Raw genomic sequence first — 15,548 nt, 5'->3', positions numbered from 1 at the left:
TGTCTCTACTAAAAATACAAAAATTAGCCGGGTGTGGTGGTGGGCACCTGTAATCCCAACTACTCGTGAGACTGACGCAGGAGAATCTCTTGAGCCCGGGAGGTGAAGGCTGCAGTGAGCCGAGACAGCACCACTGCACTCCATCCTGGGTGAGAAGAGTGAGACTCTGTCTCAAAAAAACAAACAAACAAAAAAATCAAAGAAAGGAACAATGAGATTCAAATAAAAAAGGCTAAGTAAAATTGATCTTAATGTGGTGGTGTTATGTTTTCATAAAAATATTCTATAAATACATTCTAGATATGTTTGTATATTTTTATCTTACTATAAAAATCACACTTGTAAGTAAGTATCTTGATTATGAGGAAAAAACTTTCAATGTTCATCTGTATTATCTGCCATAATACAATTATAAATAAACATTTTGATTTCTAAGCACAAGTCAAATCTCTTCATAACACTATATCATGTATTAAATTGGTCTATCCATTTGATAAAAAGGTAAAAGCTCACTAAGAGAGAAGTAATGTTTATAAATAAATAAGATACAATTTTGTTTTGTTTAGAATACTAATTAAAATAATGAATTAATAGATTATCAAACCTTGCCTAGATTAGCAAATTTAACAAAGGCATAATCATTTAAAATTCACCAGTGTTAAGCACAGACTTTTCTTTAAAAATTAGCAGCAAGAAAAGAGACTATCATGTATTATAATTTAAGATATAATTTAGAGATAAATTACAAATCATTTGATAAGGGGAAAGTCATCCCATAAACACAATTAGGTTAGATGGTTTCAATTTGGAAAAATATTACTTCAGGTACCCAATGCATAATAAACACTAAAATAAATTATGGTTGGATTAAAGAGTTAAAATATTAAAAAATCAGATAGTTAAAAGAAAGGAAGAAAATTGAACTTTTAATCAAACTTCTGAATAAATGACTTTTTAAACTTAGAAGCAACATATTTACAAAAGATATACAAAGATAAGTAAATATATAAAAATATGTGTTCATATCATATATGTGCTTGTGTATTTGACCACAAAGAAAGAGAATAATTTGGTAAAACAAAAATAAAAAACATTAAACAATACATATGCAAATCATTTAAGTAAAAAAAAAAAAAAGAAAAACCTACCACTCATAAAGGAAGAAATAGAAAATAGGGAAAATGTGGAGAAAATAATGCCAGAAGTGGAATTTAAATATCTAAATAAAGAGCCCATATAATTTGATAATAAAAATATGCACCAAATTTCTATCTGATGTTATATCACCTTGATAAACAAATCATCTGAAAATCAAAATATGCACCCACATAAATGGGCAAAGGGTATGAACAGAAAAATTTAAAAGGGAGCATTACAAACTCAAAAATACATGAATTTATATTCAGCTTACAAGTAAACAGGAAAATATAAAATATAAGAAAAAATATTTTAAAATTATTAAATTAATATTTTAAAATATACTTAAAATGCCAACAAATGCTCATACTGAAACAGGTTCTCAAACTTTCTAGGTGGAATTATAAATTGATTCATTCCTTTTAGAAAGCAAATTGCCAATATGTGCTAAATACTAAAAACTTGGATATTCTTTAACCCAATCATTCTACTTTTATAAATATATGCTTTCAAAGGTATAAAATATGGAAAAAAATTCTAGATGAATATCATCCACACATTATTTATAATACACAATTTTTTTTTTTTTAATTCCCAGAACAAACCAAGCAAGCCTTGGTATCCAATAGTGGAGGAATATTTAAGCAAGTGTTATACAGTTCATGGTTAATGAAATATATGTTTTGAAAACTATTTAGTAATATGAGAAATGTTTGCAATGTTAGGTGAAAATACTAATGATATTAAATTATTTGAACACCACAACTAAAGCTTTTTAAAAAGCCATTTAAATAGGGTGAAAGACCAAGAGCACACAATAAGATGCTAGGAGTGAGTATACTGGAGCAGCAGAATTCTGGGTGAATATTTTCCCTCTCTTTTCCAAATTTCTATCTGATGTTATATCACCTTGATAAACAAATCATCTGAAAATCAAAATATGGTTGGGCGTGGTGGCTCCTACGTTTAATCCCAGCACTTTGGGAGGCTGAGGCGGGTGGACCACTTGAGGTCAGGAGTTTGAGACCAACCTGGCCACAATGGTGAAACCCTGTCTCTACTTAAAAAACAAAAATTACTCAGGCATGGTGGCTCATGCCTGTAATCCCAGCTACTTGGGAGGCTGAGGCATGAGAATTGCTTGAGCTTGGGAGGTGGAGGTTGCAATGAGCCGAGATAGTGCCATTGTACTCCAGACTGGGGAACAGAGTGAGACTCTGTCTCAAAATAAATAAATAACAATATTTACTAAAATTATGAACTAATTGAAAACATATACCTATAGTAGCATACAAATATATATACTTTCACAACAAAATTGTAAATACATTTGGTTATCATGATTGAAAGCATTTATATGAAAATATGTGATAACTGTTTACCTGGAGGCATTATGTGAAAAATTCTTCATTTCTTTTTCACAAATTCCTATCATCTTCCTACTTTATATTTAAAAATGGTAAAAGATATATTTATGAAAAGAAAGCCTTACAGTATAAAACAAAAATCAATTCACTGAGTAATACCTCCTCACGGGTTTCTGTTATAACAATAGAAATGTTTCATGGGGCAAAACATAATTTTAAGGTCCAACAAAAAAGGTAAAGTTTTAAAATCGTGCTTAAAAGAGAAAGAAAAATGAAACCATTTATACTCCAAATAAATCATAAAATACGACTTGACAGAAACTTCATAGAATCCAAATCCCACCAGAAAGTAGGCTCTCTGCTACAATGGAATAATGTCAACTGATTCCATGGTTCTTTTCCTTTCAGCTATTTAAAAGGTAATCCCTTTTAAAGCCCTGACCTTTTAGCTACTACTTCAAAACGGAACCAACATTTATGCTTTCTCTTAACAGTTTATCTACATTTGTTACAACTGTGGGAAGTTGTTAGAGTATTCAGTAAATTCCCCATGGTTGGCTTCTTTTTCTTTCTTTACATTATAGTCCATTTAAGGTTGGGTTAACAGATTACAGTAATAAATGTATGTATTTTGTGTTACATCAGTTTATTCAGAATTTCCCCAATGTATAATGCTGTAGTGGAGTTCATTCCAAATTCAGCTGTAGAACCAGGCTAACTTGTAATTGTTTTTACAGCTTTCCAAAGGATATAAAGTGTACTTACGAATAACTGTTAAGTAGAATAACTTAACAGTACTCTAAGTCCCTACTGGTCTTTGTTTTGTTTGAAACTGAGCGGTAGCTTTGAATAAACTAAAAACAAAAGAGAAAGGGGGGAAAGGCCTCATTTTCTAGTTGTTCTGTAATGGAATGAAAAATAAGAGCACTGAGCCAACTGATGCAGTCATCTGAAGTAGCCCTAAAACAAAATGGGTGACTGTGGATGAATTTGCCTTCTACCAGGAAAACAAAGAAAACTTTAGGCCAAATATCTTTAGACATCACTTCTATTAGAAAGCCAGGTCATCTAAACTATTTCAAAAATTTCTTTCAATTGCTAAAAATGCAACACGTTATTTCATACAATACTTTTTCCTTACTATATTTGTAAACTAGCATGTGAATTTGGTATAGTAAATCTGTACATTTATTATTATTATGCTCATTTATAGGCTTAGAATATACTTTCACTTCTAATTGTATTCATAATTATTGAATTTTAAACATTTTCTGGCAATCAAGTTTCATTTATCTGGTGATAAGTCTCCAAGAAGTAATTGCAGAATTGTGCTTAAAAGATAATTAGGCCAATTTAGAGATTCTTTCCAAAAATAAATTTGGCAAATGGTAGAAACCACATATGGCAAAGTGTACACGAACATATGATTTTCTAAAGTAAGATTTTTTAAAACTTTCAAACTTCAACAGATCCCTATACTATAACTATCAAATCCAAAGTTTTCTGGTTGAATTTACTGGCTGACCTCCCCACAGGAGAGCCTTCCCTCGCTGTTGACTTGGCTAACTTTCAACACATCTAGGTCTGAGCTCAAATTGCCTGCTAAGTCTTGATTACTTGCATGATTATCAAAAGAAAGATGAAAAGTGGGATTCATAAAATCCCTAAGTCCTAATTTTAGTTATGAGCTTTTATTTCACCAGATTTGCAAAAAAGCAAAACAATCAGTTCAATTTAATGTAATTTTTAAGTGATCAGCAATGTCACCAAGGAAAGAAAAGCAAGATTGCAAGGATTCAAAGCCTATATAATTGAGAAGTAATTATACTACATGTGGCAGACTAGAAATAATACTTTTATATCACTTTTATGCTATATTTTTCCTATAAAGTACATCCTCATTTTTAAATGTAGTATAAGGACTCCAGTATCTTAAGTCAATTTGTATATGTGGCCCCCTTAAATTTTGAAGAGTAATGCAAATAATAAGAATATACATTGTTTATCTATAAAAATTTTCAGTTTAATTATATAATTACTTTTTTAAAATAAAAAAGCAAATACTCTTTTTCTACATACCTGCATTAAGACAGTTATAATTTGCTTCAATATTGTAAATATTGTTCAGTCATATCCAGATGTACATGTTTTTTCTTTTCCTCCTAAAAGTTATCTCACCTTGCACTTTGGACACTTCTGGGCATTCCTCTGCCCATGCTCAATTTCGCTGGCCCAGTGACGCAACAATTTGTCTCCTTTTTTGTACTCCTTGCAGTTAACACCTTCATGCCAAGGAGAGTGGCACTTAAAACACCAGACGAATTGGCAGGTAGGGCACTGGATCTGTGTAAGAAAAAAATCATATTAATTACTAGTGGACATACTGAAAGTGTCTAAAAGGATAAGAAGGTGATGCCTGGGGAAATTAGCTAAAAGTTTATAATTTAAAATGCCTCCCCCTCTATAAGACCAAAACTACACTAAGATATGAATACTCTGTTACTAGGGGAAAGAATTCCTTTTGCGAGGATAACTTGGCTATTTGTAGGCTGTCCTGGAGTTAAACATTTGATTCTGCAAACCAATTTAGCTTTAGGAAAATCTCCCAGATTTTAAGTGCAATCTCCCAGATTGAACCTGAAGGCTCACAAGGCCCCAGATCCACACACTCAGGCTGCCCTTTAATTCACCTTTCCCTTGAACGAATTACCTAGCCATTTCCATTGTCTTCTTAAGAATGGCTTATTTCATTTTATTTTTTAAAAGTCCCACAGATGCTTCATCAAATAAAAAACACAGTAGCAGTCTGGGTGCAGTGGCTTATGCCTGTAATCCTAGCACACTTTGAGAGGGTGAGGCAGGTGGATCACTTGAGGTCAGGAGTTACAGACCAGCCTGGCCAACATGGTGAAACCCCATCTCTACTAAAAATACAAAAATTAGGTGGGCATGTTGGTGCATGTTTGTAATCCCAGCTACTCAGGAGGATGACATGAGACATGAGAATCTCTTGAACCCAGGAGGTGGAGGTTGCAGTTGAGCCGAGATCGTGCCACTGCACTCCAGCCTGGGCGACAGTGAGACTCTGTCTCAAAACAACAACAACAGGCCGGGCGCGGTGGCTCAAGCCTGTAATCCCAGCACTTTGGGAGGCCGAGACGGGCGGATCACGAGGTCAGGAGATCGAGACCATCCTGGCTAATACGGTGAAACCCCGTCTCTACTAAAAATACAAAAAACTAGCCGGGCAACGAGGCGGGCGCCTGTAGTCCAGCTACTCGGGAGGCTGAGGCAGGAGAATGGCGTGAACCCGGGAGGCGGAGCTTGCAGTGAGCTGAGAGCCGGCCACTGCACTCCAGCCCGGGCGGCAGAGCAAGACTCCGTCTCAAAAAAAAAAAAAAAAAAACAACAACAACAACAAAAATACAGTAACAAACTGCTAGAACAGCATTTGCTATGAAGCAGCATCTAAAATATGGATACTCCTGGTGTGCTACCAATGTAAGGGAGGCTAATTATAAAAATAATGCAAAGCATTCTATTAGTAGAAATATATCAATATAGTGGCCCTGTGGCCTGTACTTAGAAAACCATCAGAAACAGGCCTTCATATTTCACTATGTGGAAGGGTATATGACAGTGCATGTGTAAGTTTAGTAAGACTATGTCTTCTGCTTGACATGGAAGATATTTTACCTGACTTCCTTTATTTTGAATGATAGTGGAATATTCCATTCATACACATTATTTCCACTCCTAACTCCCTAAAAGCATATGAGTATAGCCTGACTTACAGAGCCTCATGTGATTACAATGGATTAACAAATTGTCTCATTATGAATTATATTTATAACTGACCACTCTCTTTGCTCCTCTATGTCACGTCACTGCAGCACGTGTGAATTTGCTGACTACATTTTAAAGGTTAGAATTTCCTTTGGTAAACTATACACAATATTGTCACTTAATTTTTTAGAAAACAACTTTTCTGACAATGGAGGATCTACTATATAGATTTTTGAAGTGGCAATTACAATCACAGCTCTTCTGTTAACAACTCAAAGCACTGTAATTTTCACTTATGTCAAGAATGGATAATGCTCCTCCTGTGAAAATATTAAGTAAAAGTACTTCTGTTATTAACTTTATATAAAAATGGCATTCTGTCATAAGGCTTAAAAGATTTTCATGTTTATTTTTTAATTAAAATTCTGTTCAATGGTAATATCTATGCTTAATATGTTACATGCATTACTTATTTTCATCCTCAAAATAATGCTGGAAGGTAGATATGAACATCATCAGTTTACAGATGATGAAAATGAGACTCAGATAGATTAAATAACTTGCTGAAGGTAACAGAGAAAATATGTGTGAAGAAGGAATTTAAACGTAAGTTTGTCTGGCTCCACATTTAGCATACTTTTCACTATATTTCTTATACCAAACAGCATTTGTTCTTTGACAATTGGCAACTTGAAAATGTAGTAGTCAAAGATGGTCATATCATTAAACTATTTAATAAGTCAGAATTCCACATGATTACCAAGATAAGGTGAACTTTGAAAATTCTTTTCAAGATCTACTCTGTATAAATTGAGAAACTACTTGGTTTAACTAAAAAAATTAAAAAAGAAAAAAAGGATGTTACTATTTAGTTATTGAAAATAACTTTTTTTTTCCTTTTTGATCATTACAATTAAAATAAATCATTTTTTAAAGAGAACAAGTTGAAGTAGATGAGATTCAGCTAAGAAAACAATATAAAATCTTTACTTCCATTTGTCATTGAGCAATGAAGACTAGATGTAAATATCACATGGAGCCTTCCTTTTGAATGTAATGAATGAAATGAGGAAAATAAGAAGAAAATGTTTTCCTTAGGCATCTACCATTAAGTCAGAAGACCTGAATAGTTAATTTAGTTATTTTCTACTGGACGTTATTCATAATTCTGATTCACTAGATTTTAGCATCATTAAATAAACTTTTTGAAAAGATCTCTCTAGTTTTTAACCAGTCTTAGACTATATTTATGAAATAATAGAATGAATGTAAAGATGCTTTGAAACTGGGATTCGCTCTATAAATGTCAGACATTGAATGGCTCAAAGATCTTTGTGACTAAGTGCTGAACTATCACATTTGTGAATCTCTAATGAAGACAATTACAGCAATGCATGATTCTCCTAAGGCACCAGAATAATAAAGAATCTGTCGCGTTGTTTCCACCCTGGGACTCTGGCTCATAATAAACAACCAAGTCCTACTGCAGATCCTCCTATTGCAAATCCTCACCAACAGCCCAGACTTAGTGGGAAACTGTGACCAGAGTTATGGGGCAGGCTCTCAAGTGAATATGAGTAAGTTAAATTCATACTGGATTGCTATCTCTCACTGAAAACATCAAAATCACTATTTGCTTCGGATTAAAATCATAAAAGGACCAATAGCCAACTCCAACAACTTGGGTATTAAAAGACTACATATGAAATTGTCCCAGATTTTTTGTTCTGAAGATGCCTCATTCATTTTGAACTTAATCACATTCAAAACTGGCCTTATGTAAACACATATAGACATCAACACTGCATCTTCCTCCACTCTTTTATTTACAGTTATTCTTCCACATGAAATGCTATCTCACAACCACAGACCCACCACATGGAGTGCCTGCCTTCTTAGTAACTACAGTCACACAGAAGTCATCATGCCCTGTCTTTGTGGCTCAAAGTGTGGTTGCAGGGCCAGAAACATCAGCATCACCTGAGAGCTTGGTGAATTCATGAATCCTTAGACCTTAGAGCCAAAAGTGCTCATTTTCACAAGGTCCGAAGGTGATTCGTATGCATCCTAAAGTTTGAGAGGCTCTGCTTTATATCATGTGACTCCATCGCCCAGACCACAATTTATTGGGCCAGGAATGAGTCCCTAAGCCAAAAACACGTATCCACTAGTTGGCAAGCTGCCTAAGTGGTGGCATGAGCTTTGTGTAGCAGGGGTGCTCATTGTTGAAAGGAGATTAGCCAAGATAGATTTTTCTCTCTTGAGGAGTGTCACGGAGATACAAAGGATGCCTTCATGGAGGCAAAGACAGAGAAGAGCTAAGTGACTACAATGCAGATCACTGGAGAAGGACACAGACATTGACTTTTGGTGAGATGACAGACGTGCTCTCACACTACCAGAACTTGTGTCTGATTCTATGAGGCCTGCTTGGACAGCTGCAGAGAATATTTTTCTGCCCTTCCTACTCCCCATGGAGCCTTATGGTAAACCTCACTAATTGAGGTAGCCCAAGAAACAGCACATTTCTGCTTCTGGTAACTGGAAGAGTCCAATGAATTATATCTACTAAAATCTTATCTTGATCAAATGCTCCTTTCTTCAAGTTGTCTTCCCTATTCCTTGCAACCAGATTCAGTACCTTTCTTATGGAACTTCCACTAGGGATGTAGATGTCTAATCTCTCCAACAGCTCACAAGTTCACTCCTCAGTGAACTGTGTTTGTCAAAGGCTTTGTCTCATGTAAAATGAATGATTTTGCACACCATTTAGGTACCACGTATCAGTTAACATTAAACGAATTCAAAGAAAAACCAACATATCTAATTTATAACTAGTGGCTGAGACGGTATTACTAATTCCTATATTATCAGATGAAGTTTACTAAACACATTATCCTAATGAACTTTTACTGAACACTATGATCAATGCACAAACTCTTCTAAAAGAGGCAAGCAGAGCTTCAGGTGCTTCAAGAATCAAGTTATCAGAGCTAAGAGTCTTGATTAGCTTTCTCCAGAATCCACAAAAGATAAAAGAACTTTACATTAGATTTTTGACTTTTGAATACCCTTAGTTTTACCAGAAATCTGTGCTATACTGAGATGAAAGTACACCGACTCAGCTGCCCTAGGAAAATGGCATTTTCTCCTGATATTCATCAAGTCAAGTAAGGAAACAACCCACAAAATAAAAACAGTGTCTAAAACCAAAGAAAACCCCAGATTGTTATTTTCCTGCCTAAATTCTAGACACCCCTATACACATCATTATTTCAAATAAACCACAAAATATTTACTTATCAAATTCAAAATATTAGACAACATCCATGTGTAAAGTGGCATTGCAAATGTAAGAGCTAATTCAGTTTTCCAAAAAGGATTTGCTTTACTAGAACCTCAGGTTCAGATTCTCAATAACGAAACACATTTATCAATTCATTTTCCCGTTCAACAAATATTTATTGGGCACTTTCAAGTAGCAGGAACTGCCTATGTTGATTGCATGCAGAAAGAAATGAAAATACTTGTCCTTAAGGAACTTACTGGGCTCTGACAGATATAAACCAAAAGAGCTATAAAGGCATATACTAACTGCTAGAATAGAAGCTAGGACAAGTGGGTACCAAGGAAACAGACTTCAGTGAAGGCTGGAACATAAGCGTTCAGAGAGAATGTGACCTTCAACAATGAGTAGAATGTTACCGAGACAAGTGTTGAGGTAACACTTTGGGTAGAGGGTCCATCCTGAGCCACCACACAGAGGCCCAAGAGCACATGATGCACTGGGGAAACAGCAAGTGTTCTAATGTAGCCTGAACAGAGATGTGACTTCAGCTAGCTCAACTTTGATCCTTGCTAAGTGTACAATAAACAGAGCCAGTAAGTTCCTATAATCCTGGCATGTCCCCCAAAATATACCATGGTCCAGAAACTCTGCATAGGAAACATGTAAAAATCATGGCTGTCAGATTCGGGTATGTCCTAAAGAAATGAACCAAAATGGTAAATAACTGTGAAATCTTGTAGTTATTAGTTATAAAAATGTTTTAAAAACTGAAGATGCTTTTCTTGAAGATGAGCTGTGGAGAGGTACAGTATGTTACAGAGAGGAGGAAATGAGTCTTGATGCATGGCTTCAAATACTTTCAATGAAGCACTGTTTGCTCCCTTATAACATCAAATCCTAAAGCCAGATTGTGGCTTTGGAAAGAAAGGGTGGCAATGGAAAGAAATTCTCCATATGGGAAAATATGTTTTGATTTCTTGCCTTGATCTTACTCCCTGAGATTTCACTGGCTACTTGGAGAGCTCTCCCTGCATGGAAATGCCAGTAACATACAGCCTTCATGAGGCACTGCACCCTTGAACACAGTGCGAATGTGGCCAAGTGATCCTTGCCTTAGTTTCTCACAGCACAGCTAAAACTAAGCTGGAAAGGGAAAGAGAAACTTTCCTAAAGGCTGAGGACCAACAGCAGACCAAAACAAAACAAACAAATTAACCACACACACACACACACACACACACATACACACACAAAATGTAGAGTAACACATGACAAAGTAAGCTATATTGAGATATGGTGCCTATTTATATAAATAACCTTACTGAACTCCCTCAATACTGGTTTCCTTTTACATATACAACACAATTATTTATTGCACAATGCATTCACCTCAATACTAGCTTTTATGTTCAAGCCAGACTCATGCTTTTTTTTGGACAGCATGTCGGAACTTGAGAATGGGGGTTGTTTGAAAAAGTACTCTCTCCCTAATTTGAAAATCACTGTTCCATATCAGTCTGTCTTGCTCCTACCACCTGGAAACACCTTAGGCATTTACAGACTCTCCCTGTAAATCCACAGAGCAAAGCCCAGAGAAGCATTTGTCTGGGTCTATTTCTTGTCTGAGGACCCACTTCTTCACTGGTGAATACAAAAAGGGTACTGGAAAATTCTTCCCTGATTTGCATAGCCCAAAGTCCTGGCCAGAAAAATGTGGTATCATACTGTTTTGAACAAGATGTCCTGTTCTGAACACAACAGCATCAGGATGACATCTCACAAGAGGTACCCACATAAAGTAGCAAGAGGTCCATTGTGTTACAGTGTAGAAAAGGAAATGGGAATATTCTCTGTGAGGAATAAGTGAAGGCAGGAGGGAAGCATACCTTAGCCCAAAGGTAACAATGAATTCTTAATAATCTGAGGTTTTTGAAAATGGAAAGGAATGATTCTATTAACAACAAGTTCCTTAACAAAAGCAGTGTTCAGAGTCTGCATGGCCAACTGGTAGGCATATTGTAGAGGGGATCCGTGAACTGTGTACACAGCACCCGTAGATTCTCTTACAAATCTAAGTAGGTAAATATGGAAAGGTAGTACTACAGGGGGTGGTAGATAAAAAATGTAAGGTCTTCATTTCTTTCAGAATATCTTCTAGACCATTTTATAATGAACACCACACTTGGTCTACTTTAACACACTATCATGGGGCCATCAGAGAGAGACGATTCTTCACTTGTTCATTGTGCTAAAGACCCAATGACAATGGGATAAAGTGAAAACAGTTCTTAGTACCACTGCAGGTCAATTTATCCTAGCTGCAAGATTTGATTGTTACTATAGTTTTTTTTGTTTGTTTTTAAGGTGAAGTGTAGGCTAAAATATCAGATAAATTCCAACACTTGGCTGTTAGAAGTTCAAGCACAAGTTAAAAACCTCTAAAAATATTGTGTCTAATTTATGCATCAAAAAAGCAAACAAAGAACAGCCTTAGCAAAACACTTCATTAGTAACTGAAGAAAGAAATGCTAATATAATTTAGTAGGCTTGCATCATAGCTGAGTGCTACATATTTTTTTCAAGGGTAATGTATGTAACACACACTTTATTTACACTGGCGTCTATCAACAGGGCTAGACAACTTCGTCTTTATCTGCCTCATAAATCTATGCCAACAACAACCATTTAAGAAACTACACTTTTTTTCTATCTGCTCCTGACATGAGTGATATATTAATCCCAAGAGAAATCAGTGTGTGTTGTAAGTTACCCTAACCTTGCAGGGAAAATGCACAACCAGATTCTCCATTTGTAAACACTGTCAACTTAAAGTGATGGTGTTAGGGAAAACCGGAACAAAACAGCATACTAATTACATGTTCATGGGAAAACTTTACACATTTTTACATATGGGAAACAGTTCTCAAGTCATCTTTACCAGAAGGAAGATTAAGCACGTTTTAAAGTACACCAATTCTCAACAATCGATTGATTTGACTGTATTCTTAAAGCCCTTAGAAAATTCTTTTACCACATGAGAAAATATTTGTTTAGTGTTTATAAAATGTAATTTCTACTCAGAGGATTTATAAGAAAGGAAAAAAAGACAGCTAGAGAAATAAGGTAAGCACACAGACAGAGTTTCTCCAGGGAATTTTATAGGCTTTTTTTCTTTCACCTGGTGGTGAAAGATGCGTCAAAAGTGCCATTGTATAAATCATCAAGATTCTGCTTAACATTTGTGGGAAGAAGAGTGGGGATTATTATTAGTCTTGTCTGAAGAAAACCAACAAGAGAATTACCTCTAACATGTTTTCTAACATGTTGATGAGCATGACCTTCAATTCTTTCTCCAAATCGATATGAAAAGGGGGATCATTTCTTAAGTCTACACTAGGAATAATAACGAAATCCAGAAATGCACCTACCTCAGTACAACTTGTATGAGTAAAATAACTACTTTTAATCCTTTATACGTCTCTCCTCTCTTCCATAAAGAACTGCTATCACCTCCTCTATCTCCCAAAGAATATTTTTTTCATTTTCGTAAGTTCAATGACCATCCCCTTCACTACCCCCAATATTGATGACTTCCACCAAATCACTCCTGAGTCATGTTTTCTGGACATCTCTTTGATGCCCTAAAGGGTCTTCAAACTTAACACTATCAACATATTTCAAATTGAATTAATTTTCCATTTCCCAAACCTGCTCCTCCTCTTCCAGACATAGTCAATTTTACCCTTCCTTTCTGCCCATTGTCCACCACTCACCCCACGTTTTACTTCAACTATATTCTTTTTTACTCCCCCATGCCCTTCTCAATACCCAGGGTTGCTCATTCTGCTTTCTTTGCCTAATAATAATAACAATCATAATCCTTTCCAGTATGTATCATACATGGTGCTAAGCAATTTATATGTGTGATCTCATTTAATTCTTACTACATTCTTTTGACATAGGTACTATTACTATCCCCAGTTAAAGACATGGAAATGATACTCAAGGTGACAGAGCTAGTGTGTGACAGGCTGAGAGTTTAATTCCAGTTTGAAAGCAGTGCTCTGACCTGCCTTTTCCACCTTGGTAAATGCAACATCTCAAGGCTTAATGTGTTTACTCTTACATGAATTCTTCAACAAATATATTTTGAGTGCACCCTCTACCAGACATAGTGCTTGACACAGGTTATCAGCAGTGAATGAAGTGAACTTGGACCTGGACTCCTAGAGACCAGATAGAAAGAGAAACTCAAAGCAAATAACCACAAACATGTATCATAAAATCCCAGGTGATAATTGCTATGGTGAAAAGCTTTCGGTGTGGGTGATGTGTCTGTCTCCAGGCATCACACGAGGACATTTGAGTCACAACTTCAATATTTTTTATTTCTCCATCATTAACTTGTTCTCTTACTGATATGTGGTTGCTGCTGCACTGATAAATTATAGGAACTATTCAGGTTAGAAATTAGATTTCTACTCAAGCCTGTAATCCCAGCACTTTGGGAGGCCGAGACGGGCGGATCACGAGGTCAGGAGATCGAGACCACCCTGGCTAACACAGTGAAACCCCGTCTCTACTAAAAATACAAAAACTAGCCGGGCGAGGTGGCGGGCGCCTGTAGTCCCAGCTACTCGGGAGGCTGAGGCAGGAGAATGGCGTAAACCCGGGAGGCGGAGCTTGCAGTGAGCTGAGATCCGGCCACTGCACTCCAGTCCGGGCGACAGAGCGAGACTCCGCCTCAAAAAAAAAAAAAAAAAAAAAAAAAAAAAAGAAATTAGATTTCTAGTTGGAAATTGAAGTCAATCTTGTAGAAATGGAATGGTAAGCCTTTTTGGCATCATGACAAGAGTTTTAGGGAGAAGAAGACAGAAATACTATGAGTGAAAAAGTGAGACTGGATTTGACAAAAGGCAAGGTTGTCTGAATGCAAATCTCTCACTTTACGAATGCACTTGTTCTATTTGATATAGTATGAGTTTGACAATGTTCAGAACATAATATAAAGCTCTATTTACTCAAATTTTTGCCGGAAGGGAATTGTTGGGTGTTGGGCCTAGAAGGATAAATGGACAGGTAAGAGCTCTAGTTACTGCTTATTGTTTTATTCTTTTTACCCTTTATCCACCTGCTGAGTACAAACAATTTGACAAGTGGTCTTTACAAAAATTAAAACCCCCAAATATGATATTTTAGGTCTCAAACTCCATGTGAGAAGCACTAATGCAGCTATAAAACAGCTATAATATTTTCAAACAGCTGAACTGACAGCAAAAGCCATAATAAATTTTCAAAGAATGGCATCTTAGATCAAGATACTGTGAATCAATGACTCAGAATAATATTAAAATAAATATTACAAGGGTTTTATCAATAGATACAAAACCACTTAAGCCTGTAAACATTACTATAAAGAGACGTTAAATTGCACAGATATGTCAGACAATAGCAGCAATCTTTTGTTTTTCTGTTTCTGTTGCCTTATAATGCAATGTATTGTGTGTGAGTACTTGAATTCACTCCTCTTAAAGTTAGAATAAATGACACCAGTTTGGAACTACCTTATTCTATTGGGGAAACTGAATTTTTAAAAATGCTGCAAAATAAAAAAATGTTCACCTGTTCATCGCAAAGAACAAAGATCTTAATCTCAGTACAGGGTGCCATACTGGGCCCATGAATCTCACAATTGGTTGGCTGGGGTATCCATGTCAGTGCTCTCCTTACCTATAATACCCAGACAGGTATGGGCATGTAAATCAGGTAGTTAATGTTAATGTAGACCACAGAGTTTCATGATGAAAAATGTTATATAAACTTTACACTAAAAGAAGTAAAAATTATTGCTTCAGGAATTACTTGAATTATCGCTAGAACTTTGTACAACATAGATCAAGGAGATTACGGACTTCTGTTATTGATCTTCTCTTCTACACTAGTAAAGAAGAGTAACAAAAATAATCATC

General features: G+C 35.7%; 1 protein-coding gene across 2 annotated transcripts in view; it reads right to left on the bottom strand.

Moving 5' to 3' along the window:
• The window catches only part of RNF217 (ring finger protein 217), a 129,152-nt gene that overhangs the window by 28,042 nt on the left and 85,562 nt on the right, over positions 1-15,548 (bottom strand). For both annotated transcript variants that reach the window (XM_033234451.1, XM_033234452.1), the window contains one exon: positions 4,683-4,847. In XM_033234451.1, the coding sequence (XP_033090342.1) occupies positions 4,683-4,847 (165 nt within the window). The remainder of the gene's footprint in view (positions 1-4,682; positions 4,848-15,548) is intronic.

The sequence above is a fragment of the Trachypithecus francoisi genome, unplaced genomic scaffold (assembly GCF_009764315.1).
Source record: "Trachypithecus francoisi isolate TF-2019V2 unplaced genomic scaffold, Tfra_2.0 Lachesis_group15, whole genome shotgun sequence".
Taxonomy (NCBI): Eukaryota; Metazoa; Chordata; class Mammalia; order Primates; family Cercopithecidae; genus Trachypithecus; species Trachypithecus francoisi.
This window is presented reverse-complemented; position numbering and strand designations above follow the sequence as displayed.